This window comes from Rhineura floridana, chromosome 7 (assembly GCF_030035675.1).
Source record: "Rhineura floridana isolate rRhiFlo1 chromosome 7, rRhiFlo1.hap2, whole genome shotgun sequence".
Lineage (NCBI taxonomy): Eukaryota > Metazoa > Chordata > Lepidosauria > Squamata > Rhineuridae > Rhineura > Rhineura floridana.
In genome coordinates, this window is record NC_084486.1 from 33,756,657 (window position 1) to 33,774,710 (window position 18,054).

Genomic DNA, 18,054 nt, shown 5'->3' on the forward strand with positions numbered 1-18,054 from the left:
CTTCAGTTGTCCTTCTCCTGCTCTTTGAGTTTCTTGGAGTGCTGCTATGTAAATATTAAAATGTCTCAATGCCCTCGCAATGATGGCAGTCCTGTGTTCAGGATGTTCACTATCTGTATTGTCCAGCAATGTCTGCATATTCCATGTTCCAAAGTTCAACTGTTTTTTGCAACTGCTAAGTGGTGACCTCACTGGACGCAGTAATCCAGTCAAGGACAGAGATGAGGCAGACTATGTTTAGGGCACCTTTTCTAGCCCCCTCCCCATACAGGGTGCGCAGAGTGGATCCTGAATATGACTGCTCAGTCATGCATATAGCTGCCGAACTACTCAACCGCCTCTGTCCTTGAGCCAGGACAAGTGAGTCTGTATCCACTGCCCACGTGCCGGTCCAATCAATCAATCAGTTTATTCGACCAAATGGTCAGCATAGAGACATAATAAAATCAAACCGTGTGGTACATGGCAAATAAATATGATATGACACTTTAAGACAATTAAATAAAATATAAGTTTAAGATAAATACAGAGATATCAAAACTGTGCATTTCTAATTGACTTTCCTATAGCTCGAGCATGAGTTTCAGCTGTATAGTGATATTCATCTCAAAAAGTTAGGATGACATCAGTTTATCCAATTTAAGATTTATTGTATTGCACTATTTAAGTTAAAAGGACTTTTTAGAGTATTGCACCTTAAATTTTGAGCAGCCATGGTAAACTTTGCTACTTGTGAAGTGATTTTTGGAGATGTATCACCTAGGAGGTATTCCAGCCAGAAATATTCAGGTTCATGCGAGAAAGAGGCCAATAAGGGAATAATTAGCTGTTGCCTTAAGGTCTTATAGAGAGAGCAATGAAGCAACACATGTGCATTGTTCTCAACTGCGTCTTCACCGCAAGGACAGAAACGATCTTTATAGGGTGTTTTAGTAAATCTGCCCTCCATAACAGCAGAAGGTAAAACATCCAATCGGATCTGTGTGAAGGCTTTACGATATTTGGGGATTCCTAGGTTCAGTAAATACGGCATTGGAGTAAAAAAATTGGAATTGTGCCTTTGTTTTTTAATTGGCATTAATTGCTGTTGGTAATCTATATCTTTCAGACGCTGTCGTATGTTCACTAAAGCTGTTTCAGGGCCCAAGAGAGAGACAAGTTGAGGAGAAAGCCCTATCTTTAAAAGTTTGCCTGTCACTAAACCAACCCAAGCAGAGTGAAAGTTGTCTTTTAAAATGTCAGGAGCAAGTCCAATGGGATTGAAAGTGAGTTTTAGCCAGGTATTAATCCTTAGCAGCCATATCTTGGCCTCTACTGACTGGACTCCAGCTTCCAGTCTAAGAATATTATTAGGTATACATGGAGGAATTGCCATAATATATCTTTAAAAAATGGTTTGAATTGCTTCAAACTCACTAAATTTCAAATTCTTGTTAGCTTGAGAGCCAAAAGTCAACTGCGATATAATTTTGGCATTAAAGATTTTAATAGCTGGCAGAAAAGCTTGCCCCCCTTTAGAGTAGTAAAACGTCAATAACGTTTTCATCGTTCTCCGTGCGTTGAGAATCATCAGTTTATTGTGAAGCTGGTGGCCACCTGAGGCTTGGAATACATAACCCAGGTATTTTAATGAATTGACTTGCTCAATTTTATATCCATGTATCTGCCATTGATGCTTAGTTTTTTTCCGAGAGAAAGCTATTATTTTAGTTTTCTGGTAATTAATTGTCAAAAGTTCTGTAGAACAGTAGTTTGCAAGTTTAGCTAGCAGACGTTTCAAATCAATTGGGGTTCTTGAAAGCAAGGCTACATCATCCGCATATAATAAGATGTTTCTCAGTTTTTTAGCCAAAATGGGCGGATGAGCAGAGATTGGAGTTAAATTATGTACTATATCATTAATACAAATGTTGAACAGTACTGGGGCTAATACACAGCCTTGCTTAACTCCTCTTGTTGTAGGCACAGGATTAGATAGGTGACCTTTGATGTTACATCTTATTTGCAGTGAGGTGTTGTTGTAAAGACCTTGTATTAAAGCTATAAGACGCCTGTCCATACCAAGATTATTAAGCTTCGACCAGAGGCGAGGACGAGATATTGAGTCAAACGCAGATTTTAAATCTATGAAGGCCGTATAGAAAGTTCCTCCTTTTCTGCCCGCATATTTATCAATTAAATGATGGAGTACTAATATATGGTCAAATATCAATCTTTTTGAGCAAAAGCCCGCTTGTTCGATCGCTAATATATCATTCTGATCAAGCCAATCAATTAATTTTATATATAGGTGGGCTGCATATAATTTGCTGATTATATTTATTAAACTGATCAGCCTGTAATTCGTCGGATCATTAGTGGGACCTTTTTTATAAATAGGAACAATCGTGGCCATTCCCCAATTCTCTGGTATTTCTAATGATGAATCAATATACGTAAAGAGAGAGGCAAGCACAGGGGCCCACCAGTTTACGTTGGCTTTAAAGACCTCTGGGGGGATGTTGTCCAGCCCAGGGGCTTTGCTGGGTTTCAGTTTGGAAATTAGGTGAATAATTTCCTCTTTATTGACTGGGGGCCAGTCCTGAAGGCTCCCATTTAGGAAATAGGAATCTGATCTTTGATCAGTTCGATTCAAGAAAAGTTTTAAAAAATTATTTTCCCAGACATGAGCTGGGACATTTGCAGAGTTTTGAAAATGTGCTTTTGGCCAATGGTGCGTAACAAGGTGCCAAAAAGTATTTGATTTTTTTTAGTTTTGCAGCGTTAAGTAGGTTTTGCCAAATGGTATTTCTTTCTTGTTGTTTTTTGTCCTTAATTAGAGACTTATATTTTTTCTTTGCTTCGCAGTATTTTTGTAGATCTTCCAGTGTCCCCGTGTTGTTGGCTCTCTGGTAGGTATCCATCAGTTGTCTTTTAATTCCAGCGCATTCGCTATCAAACCACGTCTTAAATTTTGGGTGGTAGGAAGTAGTACAAGGACGTGTATTTTTTGTGATGACTGCTTGTAATCTTACCATGAGTTTTTGAAAAGTGAAAAGCGGATTAGTATCAGGTGTAGGTTCTAAAAGTTCCTCTTTGATTTCAGTGATGGTCGAGGAAACCAATGCATTGGAGATCTCAGTGTCAAGCTTGGGGATCCATTTGACTCTAGTTGGACATATTTCTATTTCATTGTTGATAAATGTCCTATGAGGTAAGTGAATATCTACTAAATTGGATTTGATTTCTGTAATAACTGGCAGATGATCACTTTCTGGGCGATTTTTGATATGGAATTTATTTACCAAATAATAAAGTTCAATTGAGACAAAGACTAGATCGATAAGGGACAACCCATTAGATGAGTGATAGGTAAGATCTCCATTGATGTCTCCAGAAGTTCGTCCATTTAATAAGATGAGATTCGCTTTAGTACACATCTTCATTAGCAGTAATCCGGCATAATTTATACCACTGTCTTTAGTGTTGATGTGTGATCGTTGTTGCATGAACAGCATACGTTACGTTGGAGTTAAGTTGAGCAAGAAGCTTCACAGAGGCAGTAGATCAGGTTAAGAGTCTTTATTAGACATTATGGCTTAAAGCTTAAAGGTAGATTACATGTAGAGTTTCTCCCCCCCCCTTCAAGGAGAAGCTCTCAGTTCAGAGACAAGACACAGAAGAAGGAAGAAACTAACAGCAGGCTGTTACAACTTTCCCAGCTGTTATCTCCCATTACCATGGCAACGGCTGGCCTTGGATTGTCTGCTCTCAGGCCAGCAAAGACATAACTCCTCCTAGCTACAGATTTCAAGACTTTCAGACTTGGTGGAAAACAACCAGGCCTAATGGGTCAACATTTAGTGCATCGAGGAGGTATATTTATAATCTCCATTGGTAATAAGGGTAATTGATGGTCTTTTCTATATACAGCCGTATCTGACGTACCGATCCTTGCATTGAAATCACCAAGTGAAATCAGTTGCTTTTCAGGATTTTCAAACATCAGCTTCGTTATGAATGCCTCTAACAAGGAGATTCTTTTGGTAATTGTTTTATTGCTTCGCACCGGAGGTAAGTATGTGTTAACAAGTATTATTGAAAATTGAGTGAAATTCAAGGTGAGGGCAGTTGCCAAATCTTGTAAATACTTGAAAGATGTGATTTTGGCCTTCAAAGAAGTTGAAATAAAAGTGCAAATCCCTCCTTTTGGACGTCCTCCCCTTTCACTAAGTGTAGCTTGGAGGTGAAAGGATAAGTAGCCATCAAGAATTGGTTCATTTAGAGTCCAAGTTTCTTGGAGTGATATTATATCGTAGGAAGTCAAAAAATCTTTTGTATCCTGAGTTGTAGATTTACTGTTCCATCCCGCGATATCCCATGATAATATTTTTAATTCCTCAGCGTTTGAATTCGATTTTAGTCAATTCAAGGAATGTTGTATAGTTGGGCTTCGTTGTGGAATCATTTCCCTGCGTTCGCTTTCCATAGATGTCTGACACTGGAGGCTCTCAGGAATGTTATCACCTGAGGGGGGCATAGCAGAGATGGGGGAGGTGGCTATTGGAAGCTTATTTGAGGGGCTAGTACATAGCGGTTGTATCATATTGGTACCGTGCGGTGGTTCTACGTCATCCCAAGAATTAGGCACGATTGAGAGTTCGTGTGTAGCAGGTAAGTTGAGCACCTTTCTTGCGTTTTCCAAGGTCTGCAGTAAGTTTTTTAATCTGTCAATAATCTCCAGCTGTTCTTCAGGGTTAAAATCAGAGTATGAATCAAGGAGGAACATTTCTTCAGGTAATGTATTCAATATCTTTAGGTTATTAGACATATTTGGCGAACCTTCATTAGTGGCTTTCGGCATTAGTTATTGTTCGTCTAACGCTATGGAGGGGTTATTGTCCCTCTCTTCCCTTTTAGTCTCCTTTGTTGGTTTTAATTGTATATGTGGATTCGAATATGATGGTAGAAAATTCAAAAGACTTTGCGGCGGAGCATGATTTTCAAAGGATCTTGTTACCCATAATTGCTGGGACGAGAATTTAGCTTTGTTTTTATACAGCAAATTCGTGGTACTGATATCTTGGAATGTGACGACTGCTCTAGCCGTGCTATAATTATAGAAAAGATATTGAACCGCTATGATTGAATTTATGTTGATAAGACCTGGAACTATACTCTCAAGTAGCTCCCATAGATGTTGTCTTCGATCAATTTGTGCAAGCCAACCCTTAGGTTTGGGAAAATTTAGAAATACCAATTTTTCTTGATTAAGGATCAACTCCCAGTGTTGTCTTTTCTGTTGATTTATTATCACCTCATTATTACTTCTGCATTCCGGTTGAATCAAATTGGGCATGATAGAATTCCGCTTTTCTATCCTCTGGGATATAATCTCTTGAGGTATGTGTTGCGCCAATATGGCGTTGTCTTCCTTCCGGGGGGGCTCGATCTCTTGAGAGTTTTTGACTTCCTTCTTTTTCTTAGCTCTCCTTTTCCTTTTTTTTTGTATTTGTAGAATAGCGCGGAGGATCTAACAACTTATATAGATTCCCAAAGTTCATGTGTGACTTTCGGGAAAATCTAAAGTTTTTTATATTTTTGCTTTTCTTGCACTGTTGTGTTGTTTGTGAATTCATATGAGCATTATTATTTAGGCCAGAGTCCAAGCCCTTTATCATAGTTTGGGAGACTTGTGATCTTTTTGCTGGGTTTTCTTTAAGGGGCTTAGTCTGAGAATCTATTTTTGAAGTGAGCTCTATTAACGTTGTTAGTAGGGAATTTGACTCAGCAACATATGTGACAATTTGCGAAAAATATTGTATAACTGCTGAGATCCATTCTTCATTTAACCCATTGTCTCCCTGTTTGCCATGCTTTCGCATAAATTATGAGACTCTTTATTGTCCAATTTTCCCTCTTTATACATAGCTTCAATGAAATCCGTAAAGTCACAGACACTGAGATCGTCATATTCCGGAGAGTTCGCTCTTAAAGGGGAAGCTATAAAGGATGTTGAAGTTTCAGTGTCTCTATAAGTTAGTGGCTCCGGTGTTACCTCTCTGTGAGAGGATTCTAAAGAAGGCATAGAGCTGGAGATGGATAGGTCGGCTGCAGTTTCTTTTATAGCTAGAGCAGCAAGAGCGGTGGAAGCAGCGCATTCCTCTGCCCGTTTTAGCTCTTCAGCTAAGTTTAAACAAGGTGAATCCTCCCACTTCTGAGCCAGCACTTCTGAGGCACTTAAAGAAACATCAATAACATTGTTATCTGACCTTAGGAGAGGTATGCAATTTGAATCCGGTGTTGTTACTTCTTTTCCTTTCCCTTTCCCTTTTTCTTTTCCTTTTTCTTTATAATATTGAGTAATTTCTGTTTGTTTATGTTTAGAATGAGACTTCCTAGAGAAGGATGACGCTGGCTCGAATGCAGGAGAGATTCCCAGCCTACTATAGGCATTCCTGGTAAGAACCATTACTATTTATCTTAGGGTTCTTCTGAGGCAGGATGTTACTGTACTCTAGAGCTGACTTCCCATCCTTGAAATTACTTACAGTTGGAAGGTGGTTTCACGCCTGTGACTCAGCGTCTCCGTCAGTTCAGAAGGTTAGTTAAGGTTTAAACTTACATCCAGGCGTCGCTCTAAATGACAAATTTTTAGAGTACAGATCTTGCAGGCAGTCTTTGTTTGTGTTGCTGGCAATAGGCAGGCTCCGAAGGATGAGGCAATTAGTAATAATTAAAAGGGGTAGAAGTAAGACATTATCATAAAAAAAGACAAGGAAAGCAGCCTTTCAAGGCAGCATTCATCTCAAGCGAAGTATAGTTATCATAAAGTTCTTGGCAGGCATGAATGCGAGGTTTTGGCCTTGAAGTAAAATTCCTTAGTCAGTAATCTGCGGAGCTCCAAACTTAGCGTCCTTCTAGTTCGCCATCTTGGCCTCCCCCTATCCATGTGCCGGTCCATGACTAGGGGTTTCCAGATTTCACAATCCTGCCCCCATCATCATTTGCCGATTGCCATGGGACTTTTGGTTTGATTTGGTTGGAAGATGCTTGTGCGTGAATTTGTTTTATGTGGGGAGATCGGCGGACAACGATCAACACACAATCTTGACAGAAAAAGGCTTTAATCCAATGGCATGGATACTACAATGATTGGAAGTCTTTTATCTGCTGCAGCCTTCATCCACCTTCAGAGCCTTTGTAACGTACACATTGTTACCCTCACCCTGTTCTGCTGTTGACGACATTTTTGGATCGTTCTTTGTCTGGTTCCTCTCCCTTGACCTTACCGCCATGGGTGACCCCTGCTGGGAGTACATGACTCCCGACGGCATTGCTCATAGGGTTCAGAAAAAGATGCTACCATCAGGGGACACAAGTAATCAAACTCACATTCATTTACATGATGCAAGCACAGGAGAATATCCCAATAGATTGTGCCCCAGGTTAATTCAAATAAAGAGTTGTTCTCCCAGTGCATTTGATATAATATTTGCAGGCTGAGTTGTGTTGATTTCAAATCCAGCCATTTGTTCCTTCATCAGTAGCTACAAGTTCCATGACTTACTAGCATGAATATTTTAATTTGCTCAAAATAATTCCAAAAACCTTCAAGGAAGAAAGTTTGACAACTATGAGATTTATAGACCATTTGCAGACCATAGTAGCTACTCACCGTGGTTAGATGTTGCAAAAGGTATGAAACATCAATCATATCTGCCAGAATAAGAAGTCTTGTAACAGCAGCCAGAAGAGCACGTGCTACTTGGACAACTGCCTCCCTTTTAGGTAAATAACAAGGATCATCTGTGAACTTTTTTGCTGTTACCTTCAAAGCTTCACCTGCAAAATAAAATACAGGTAGTGTTGCAGTTCATCCCATAAGTAAATTCATAAGGCAAAGCATGTACACTGAACTGTAGCAGTTTATTTGCAATCTATTGCCAAGGAAGTGGTTATGATGTTGGACTACGACCTGGGAGACCAGGGTTCGAATCCTCACATAGCCATGCTCACTGGGTGACCTTGGGCCAGTCACTGCCTCTCAGCCTCATGAAAACCCTATTCATAGGGTCGCCATAAGTCGGAATCGACTTGAAGGCAGTACATTTACATTCTCTCGGAATGATGGGCAACAAGGTCAGCTTTGGGTTCAGAGATATAATTTGGACAACAATAATGTTGAATAACAGCAGCTGCTGCCATGACTGGGCACAACCACCACATGTGGTAGTACGCTCTCCCCCACTAGTCTTGGTTAATTCTGCTCAGTTTGAAGGGAGTGCAATCTCATCGAAATACTGCTTTTAGTGGAGACTCTTTCACACATGCTGATATGGTGTGGTGTGGAAGCCTCCGTCACTGCCCATTCCAGCAAGCATTGCCTATTTGTGTACCCAGGGTATCCTCTCAACCCAATTTCAGCCCTAGGGTCAACCCATAGTGTGTAGATAGGAGTACCTTATAGATCATTGAAACCATACCCTTCAGATTTCTGCTTTAGCTGGCAGATATACTTTCATTAAAAGTTAATGTCTGGGCAGACCCTGTATGTGCAAGAAACTGTGGCGCACCATCCCAATCTCTGAGCAATGCAAGACTTCCTGGGGTTCCTGCATTTACCCAGGGTTTGGTTTCCTTGGAAAGAACGCCAGCGGAGACTGGTGTTTTTGGTGTGTTTTTTAAAGAAAATATGTTTTTTCTTTATACACATTCCAACCTGAGCTTAAGATGGAGGGGTTCACAGCATCATCAGTCTATCATATCTTGATCCCCTTGCCCATAGCTTTAGGGGTCCAGACAGCAAGCAAAGCATGAAAGAAGACTTGGCATATCAGTAAATGACTGTTTTTGAAAATGTCTTCAGAAATTTGAAGATGCGAAAAGAATATGGCAACTGAAATATTTATGATATTGCTCTATGATGCCCCAAAGCATTTTCAAAACTAATTTAATAACAAAAATACATAGCACTAGGCCGGGTATACCATGGCGCCTTTAAAAATTCCATATTAACTCAAAGTACATTTAGAATATTTAATCTTTTGGTAGAACTATATGCTTCCTTCGTCTTACTTGCTAATAGTATATTGCCTTAACCCCAACATGAATCCAATATTAATTCTTTTAAGAAATGTACCGGTTTGCTTCTTTTAAGCAAATGTGCTTTGTATTTGGTGTGTAGAATGCAATACTATATCAATGTCTTCAGCTTAGTGCAGCAAGAATGGGCTGACTTCGATCTTGTGTGATCTACAGGTGTTTCGTGTGTTTACCAGAGTCTTCATGGTCCACTACTGTATTCTAAATTGACAAAGCAAGAGTGCACACTCAGGATCTCTCAACACTTAATGCATAATTAATCGTTAAACCTGTATATGCATTCTGCTTAAATACATTAGAAGTGTCTTGCTTGATAAGATTAAGATTGCTGGATATGGGTATGAGTTGCTATGCAAACTTGAAATGTAGAATTGTGCCCTGAACGTATGTACTACATTTCATTCTGATAATTTCATGCCCAAAGAGTTAGCAAATTACATGTAAACTGTCTAATAGACACTGAACAAGTGAGTTAAATCAAAGGCCTCACTTTTCTCAGGCTGTTAGCAAGCTTCTAATCTAGAAAATCCCTTTATGCATGCAGAAATAAATTTTACTTTTTCTTCCAACTTCAGGGGGTCACAAAGAAAAAAAACTAAAAGTCTGCTGCATGCACCATTTCCATGCTTTTCTTTGGAACAGGGATTTTTTGAAAACCCACCCATCAAGGAAGTTGGATCAGGGCCAGCACTGCAGGGTTAATCAAACTACTTCATGTAGCAGCACCAGATAATGATATAACACGAAAGGGACCAGATTGTCAATAATTTAGTTTCTTATTAGATGTTGATTTCTGGGGATAATCCAGATTGCACAAAACAACAAATATATCTTGGGGCATATGTGGTTGAACCTTAATATTCACAATCCTTTCTGGCAAAATAATATTTCACCTCAGCCCTAGAATAATGCATGGAAGGCCATCAGTTGCCTCCTGAGAGTTACACTTATGTAGCCACCTCTATATTTTGGAATGGAGCATAGGGAAGATGTATCCAGTATTGTCCTGAGTGAGTCCTATATGCTTATGCACTATTTGATGACATATAACAACTTTTCAAAGGGCTACTACACTATATCTGCCAATAATGCCTATTTCCAGCACAGCTGCGGCAATGCGATATCCCAGTCTGCCTATATCACAGTTGCCCTTGCATCATCTTGGATTTATACACTAGCATGCCCGATCTTAGCAACAAGTTATTTGCAGTTCTTACCTTGAGATACATCATAACCTTTAAAATGAAACTGTTTTTTCAAATAAAATCCAGGCTCATTTATGGCAATTTATGTAATACTTTGTTTGGAGAAATGCTATATATATGTGTGTTTGTGCTTTTAAAAAATGTTATATGACCTCTGTGACTACCATGAGACCTTGATTTGGTACATTATTGCAAGCCTGCTTGGCAGTGGTTGCTTGGTGATAGGTTCTAAGAGGAGAGAGACATAATAACTTTAAGATTCTAGCAGATGAGCCTGATCAGGTAAATCCTTTTTGATTGGCTGGAAGTTCCAGGCAGTTAGGAGTTAATGGTCAGTCAGGAGTTAGCTGTTAGAAAGGGCAGTTGGTGTTGGTGATAGCTAGAGTGAGGAGATGGTTGGTGACAATAGCTGAGGGAAGGACTGAGGCCTATATATCATTTCCCAGGGTGTCATTAATAGTTGTCATCTGATGAAGATCAAAATGAAGCCAGCAACTGAGTAAGTCTGAGAGGCTGCCCTGAAGTACGGTCTTGCCCAGAGGGAAGTGACAGAAGTGGGGATATAACACTGGCTAAACTGTCCCACAACCAGGAGCACAATCAGAGGTGCTTGAGGGCACAGAGGCAAAGTGGCCCAGTAGCTGGACTGGGTCATGGAAGTAATTGGCTGGGGTGGAGGTTTAGGAATATTCACCTGTGGGGGAGAGCCACTTGGAGGCTGGTGTCAGCAACAGTGTCTCTGGAGACTTTAGAGCGTGTCAGTAAGCACACACAAAGTCCCCAAATAAGCAACCCTATTCCCTTTTGTAAATAATATCCCTTTAATAGACCTACAACATTTATACTGTTAAACATTTAAAGATTTATACTGTCTCTCAGTGGTGGTGTCTCTCAATGGTGGTAGCTCAGTGCTTTGCATGCAAAGGTCCAATATTCAATCTCTGGAGGAGACTATTGCCTGGAATCCTGGAGATTGCTAGTCCATATCATCAGTACTGAGCTAGAAGGTACCAAAAGGCCTAACTTGGTATAAGGCAGATTCCTTTATGCCTAAAAGAGGAAAGAACCCAAGGGCCACAGTTACTCCGAAATTATTTATGTATTTTATTTACAACATCTATATACCACTTTATTGTAAAAAACCTCAAAGCAATTTATAGAAGGAATTAAAACAAGAAAATTATTGTCAAAAACAGACATGTATTTAAAAACATTCAAAATAATAAAACCAATGAGTTAAAAACAGATAAAAAACACAACGGCTTCTACATGCCTGGGTAGACTTGCCTAAACAAAAATGTTTGTAGCACGTGCCAAAAAGAGTACAATGAAGCGCCTGCCTAATGTCAATAGGCAGGGAGTTCCAAAGCATAGGTACTGCCACAATAAAGGATTGATTTCTTACAAGAGCAGAACAAGTACTATGTGGCACCTGTAACATGGAAAGTACACCTTGAACTTGGCCTGGTAGCAAATCGTCAACCAGTGCAGATTTCAGAGCAGAAGTATCATGTGCTGATAGGGTCATTCATGTCAGCAATCGTGCCGCAGCATTCTGCACTAACTGCAGCCCCCGGGTTGTGCTACATGGGGATTTCTGTGATCTTGGCTGACTGCCAGGAATTTTTTTAGCTTTGGTTAGGAACCCTGACTGGTTGTGGGATGCTTTCTGCCTTACTCATAGGAATCTTGTTGCGGTTGGTATGGTATTGCATTTAGGAAATCATCACTGTCTTTTGTTTGTTTTTTTCTATTTGCATTTCATTTACCTCTGACCTTACTCCCTTATATTCATAGAAGCAACAACAGTGGTTCCATGTGGTCACCTAAACCCCCTTCAACCCACTGATGATGCATCTTGTTATTTGCATGATGGTTTGTTTCTTGCCCAATAGTGGTAAAAGAGAACTCACATAGTGGGAAGTGTGGCTTCAATTACTGTTGTTCCCAATATACTGCCTGTGAAGGTAGATCAAAGCATGTATGTTTTCTCTCTGTCAATTATTACTTACTGGAATTGGGTTGGCTGTCAAAGTGAGTTTATAGCAGCCCACAGAGTAGCCAGGAAAGAACAGAAAATCTTCTTAACTCTTACTCATTTCTGAAATCTCTCTCTGCAGTGAAGGGTCAAGTCTGTAAATAAGTTTGGAGCAGCCTAAAAGGCAGCATTACAGGCAGGAGGTTGCCAACCCTACTTGGATATGGATATCTTTGCAGAGGATCCCTAGTCAAGCTTTACCAACAGCACAATCCTAACAATATCTATGCAGAAGTAAGTCCTGTTGAGTTCTATGAGGCTTAGTCCCTTAGTAGTCCCTGTGTTTAGAATTACAGCCTTCAGGGCATTCATCTTTTCTCCTGAGTGTTCCCATCTAACATCTCCACAACACTAGGCTTTCTTCAGACAATGGCCTTCTGGTGACTGGCCTGAGGGCACTTAAACCCTTCTTGCCAGAAGCAAGTAGATTAGATTAAATGTTCCTTACCCAAGCTGTCTATGCAGGTGAGAAGGAATGATCCCGTCACTTCAGCTGTACCTGGAAACCCCCTCATTTAGTTAAAATTTCTATGTTAATTTCCAATCACAGATTTTTTTTCAGTGGTATGCTCCAAGCAACTGTGGTTGATGCTTAATGAATCATGCTTAATAACATTACTAGGACATGCCCCATGACATCACTAGCACCCTCCCTATTACATCACTAGGGCATGCCCCCATGACATCACTAGGGGCCGCCTCTGAAATCTCAGGGTTTGGGATGCTTCTGTTCTGGCAATCCTAGTTATGAGGAATTGCTTAACAAGGTGGATAATACAATTTAAAAGTACTAGCAACCACTGGTGTGTTGTATTTCAGTTTGGAACTGCAGATATAAGTGTTTGTGTGTGTGTGTGTGTGTGTGTGTGTGTGTGTGTGTGTGTGTGTGTGTGTGTGTGTGTTTTAGATCTGAGAGAAGTATGGAGATTTAGCATTCCTTTTTTATGTTTAAAAATGTGTGTGTGCATGGTTGGCTACTGTGAGAACAGGATGCTGGACTAGGTGGGTCTTTGCCTGATCCAGCAGGCTCTTCCTGTGACAATTATAAGATGTACTGTTTGTACAAAGGATACCCATTGTATCTGTCCCCATTAGGAACTATAAGCCTCAAATAAATGGCCAGAGCCTGCACAGAGTGCACTTGCCTCACCAGTGAGGAACCTCTGTATGTATTTAATAAAGTGATTCCACAATGGGTGTTGTTATGTGCCTTCAAGTCAATTACTCTGTGCATGCTCTGGCCATTTATTTGAGGCTTATAGTTCCTAATCTTCATGCCTCCTTTGGTGGTGCTTAGGCTGCATCATACTTTGAGAGGGTAAAATATTGCCTGCACATTTTCCTTCTCAGTCAGCCAATTGGCAAGAACCTCCTTGTCTTTATACCTTTAAGAAAGAAGCACACCAGAGGATTTGCAGACCTGACTGAAAAATCTTTCTGTCACTGGCTCGTTGTGTTGTGCTGCGTAAATTTCTCTGGTATGCTTTCAATCAAAAGTGTAACCAACTTGCTATGGCTTACAGCAGAAATGAAACAATAGTCAATTAGCAATTTAGAGACTGTACATAGGAACAGAAATACAAAAAAAATGAAAAATACAAGAAAATATCTGAAAGTGGGGGGGAGACTAGATATTTGGCTGGCCAGTTTCATGAAATACTTAATAGCGGGGGGGGGGAGAGACAAATGAAATTGAAGTATTTGTAAAAACTGCCAGATTCTGACTAGACTTCCCACCAGCCATGAGGCAGGAAAATTCGCCACCAGACATGCACCTAAAAACACTAGATTTAATGGGGAAATCATTAAATTGGCAACAATGGGTGAGATGCTCTTCAGTGCATCACAATACTGTCCTTCCCGCCTTGTCTTCCTCCAATTGCAAACCCTTAGGTTTGCCAACTCCCTCCCCCATCCATCAAGATTTGTGTTCACTTCATTCACACTTTTAACTCTTATATTTGCTGTGTTTGGTATCTACCCCCTTTTATCCACAAGACAAAGATACTGTGGATTCTTGAGGACAACTTTATTGATCACATTCAATCACATTCTTGGCCTAATCCCTCCAGCTCCTTTTTTCCTCTCTTCCCCTCAACTACTGGGCCCTGCCCTTCTTAAACTCAGCCTTCTTATTAACAGAATACAACACTGGGTTTGCATTCCCTTGGTAACTTTGCCCTGCCCCTCAATTTGGATGCCTAAGCTGTATTTCTAAAACCTCAACTGAAGTTTTAAGTTACTGTAACGCTAGAAATTCAGAGACTAAAGGAAAATTTCATTTGGGGAGGCAATGCGCTCATTTGTCCCCCCCATCACTACACCCCTGCACATAGGGCAGATGATGTGGTTTCTTCCAATGGTGCACATCTGTGGGGACCACAAGCATGAGTGTGGGAAGTATACACCACAACATCCACTCATCCCACATGGTCTCCCCATTTCAAAATTACTGATGCAGTCTGTGAAGCAGTAACTATGCCACTAGGCCCAGAACCATAACATGCCAGGGAGCCAGTGATTAGTTAGTGTTCCTGACTATATACATTTAAATAAAAATAGCTTTTGTCTCCTGAACAAATATTAGAGTTTATATATAGCAATTCATACTAAAAACCTAAGATATAAATAGGGATGAGGATACATTTGGTTTGGTCCTAGGGTTACCAGACTTCCGGCTTTCAGCCAGAGACTCTGGTTTTGGGGGGTCCTTTCTGGGTCTCTGGGTGACTCACCTTAATATCTGGACTTTCAGCTTTCATTTTAAAAAAATTAAGTTTCTAGGTGGTCTGGTTCCTGAGATACACACCAAAACATCAGCCGCCGCCCCTGCAACTTCAGTTAACTCACTTGTAGCTTCCTGCTCTAATTCTGCCTTTTCAGGTTTGTAGCCAATCAGTGAAGTCAGGGTTGTGATTGACAAGGCAGTAACTATAGAGACAAAAAACTATAGAGTCAAAAAACTTTTTCCTGCTTTTCTGAAAATCTTACAAATTGAGTAAATATATAGTTTTCAGTCTTTTTCTCTCTTGTGTGTAGGAGTCAGAGAGGTTTAAATTTTGAAGAGGGCAGTGTTTTGAAAACCTTCCCAATATGAAGGTTTAATCCAGTACTTACTTTTCTGGAAGTAAAACTGTAATGCTAATCCCACATACCCAGCGTAAACCCCATTGAATTCAACAGGACTTCCTTTTGAGAAGACATAGTTAGGATTGTGCTGTAAATTGATAGGACTTTTGAGTGAACATAGCAAATAATTGTGTTTGTGTTATAGATGATGATATTTCCATTTATAGACCGCTCACTATCTGAAAGATCTCAAGGCGGTTTATAATATAATACACAAAGTACAATAAAAACCTTGTCAAATTAATTTACAAAGCAAAATACATGAACAATATATATGTACATAAACACAATATAAAAGTCAGAGTATGCAAGCAGTATAATATAAACAACAACCAACATAGCAAAACACAACCATTCACCATCTAGTCCGTGCAACCACTACCATCATTCGCTACCTCAAACATAACAACCAACCACTCATGCATTATGCAGATTATGCAGACACAGGCTACATAAAGAATATAATGTTCAGATAACAAAGAGATTCACATAAACATTTAGGATACTGGAAAATCTATAGCCTGATCCTATGCAGAGGTTTAAGCATGCCCAGCTCTGCATAGAATTGCCTGCAGATCTCTTTTTTTGTGTGAGTGTTCTTAGGGATAATAATGTTTCATGAGGAGCTGAAGTAGATTCTTCTTTCAAAAATTAATTAGAAGCATTATGGATGCAGTATGTAGCGTTCCTCAGCCCTGGTGTCCTCCAGATGCCCCAGACCACAACTCCCACCAGCCCCAGCCAGGATGGCCACGCTGGCTGGGGCTGATGGGACCTGCAGTACCAACCATCTGGAAGGAACCAGGTCAGAGAAGGCTGCATTATTACATCACCATCTGTACAAAGTGTTTTCCTTGAATCGCAGGATGTATCTTTCTCTCCCCCTCCAATCCTATTCTTAAAGCAATCCTATTCTTAAAGCAGTTAGGCAGGGCTTACTTAGATATCACTGTTTATATTATATAGGAAACTAAAACTGAATTTTAACAAATGTTCTGCAATGATCAACTGGCAATAAACTATTATATGGCGTGTATGTATTTTTACATCTCCAGTGTGTATGTGTGTGTGTATGGGAATCTTTCCAACAACCCTGTGAGGTAGGGTTGCAGTCTGGAAACCAAGGCAGCTCATAATAAGAAATAAATCCCTTTAAAATCCAATAACCATAAACACAAGTATAAACAGTTGCAAAACAGCTTAAAGTAGCATGATTCTGAATTTTGGGTTGCATAAATGAAGTTGCTTATCACTTGAGGTTACAAGTTTGTCACTGTTTGAGTAAGCCCCTGTGATGCCCCTGTATTTATAATACTGTAAATATGGTAAGTGGCCAATATAACACCAATTTTTAAAAAGGAATCCAGGAGGGATCCCAGAAATTACAGGCTGGTTAGCTTAATGTCTGACCTGGGAATACTGGGAGAAAATTATTGCTAAAGATAAAATAACCAAACATCTAGAACAGCCTTTCCCAACTAGTGGGCCACCAGATGTTGGAGCACAATTCCCATCTTTCCTGACCATTGGCAATGCTGGCTGAGGCTGATGGGAGTTGTGGTCCAACAACATCTGGTGGCCCACTAGTTGGGAAAGGCTGATCTAGAAGAATAAGTCTTGCTGAAGCAGAACCAGCATGACTTCTGTAAGGGTAAGTCTTGTCTCCCTAACCTATTAGAGTTCTTTGAGAGTGTCAACAAGCATATATGATCCAGTTGACATAGTGTACTTTGGACTTTCAAAAAGCCTACTACTCTAGAATGTCCAGAACTTACAATGTGGCTGCATACCACAGGAAACAATTATTAATCAGCTCATTGTGGAATGTACCCAAATCAAATACAGGTTTTAAATTCTTCCTGTTAATTTCTTTTAGCACATACAATACAATAACATACAAAGCAGCTGCCAATCTGGGAGAGAAAGGCTGACAGATGCCAGGTCTGGCCCTATGGCATGGGTAAAACTTTATGTCCCTCTGCTTCCTTCCAGCATTACAATTCTGAGGACATTAATTTGGTTTATAATAGCGTTGCATCCGCAAAGCCAAGAGCAAAAATGAAACCATCCCGTTTCCTTTAGAAAGGAAATTCTCTTTGTGACTGAAGTGTTTCACAAGAATCAAAAGAAAGAAGAATCAATACATTAGACTATTTTCAAGTTGGATCTCCCTAGCCAAGGAAGGTGTACTGAGACTGCTGGCTGTAGCTTTGAAGAATTGCTGCAGGAGAGCTAATAGATTTATTGGGCACAGAAAAAACATCACTGAATTCAGGGAAGGGGGAAATGGAACAATGGAGAACTGATTAACTTGGTAAAGAGAATTTATTACTGCAGGGCAGACAGAAAAAGGGCACTGAAAAAATTGTGAAGAGAAGCGGGAAAATAACTGATTGATTAATTCTGCATGCAAATAGCAGCACTTTGATGATCCAGGAAAGAGTGATAAGGGACAGACAGACTGAGGTTTGAGATTAAAACAGCATGGAGTTTGTCAGATAATGCAAGGGGTGCAGGGATGAAAGGCCACATACCCAAGCAGAAACTGCCATGACTGTGCAGAACAGAAAGAGAAGAAACACACATCTTCAACAAAGT

General features: G+C 40.1%; 1 protein-coding gene across 4 annotated transcripts in view; it reads right to left on the reverse strand.

Annotated features, from left to right (window-relative positions):
- The window catches only part of CTNNA3 (catenin alpha 3), a 1,138,512-nt gene that overhangs the window by 1,093,323 nt on the left and 27,135 nt on the right, over positions 1-18,054 (reverse strand). For all 4 annotated transcript variants that reach the window (XM_061635143.1, XM_061635144.1, XM_061635142.1 and 1 more), the window contains exon 4: positions 7,658-7,824. In XM_061635143.1, the coding sequence (XP_061491127.1) occupies positions 7,658-7,824 (167 nt within the window). The remainder of the gene's footprint in view (positions 1-7,657; positions 7,825-18,054) is intronic.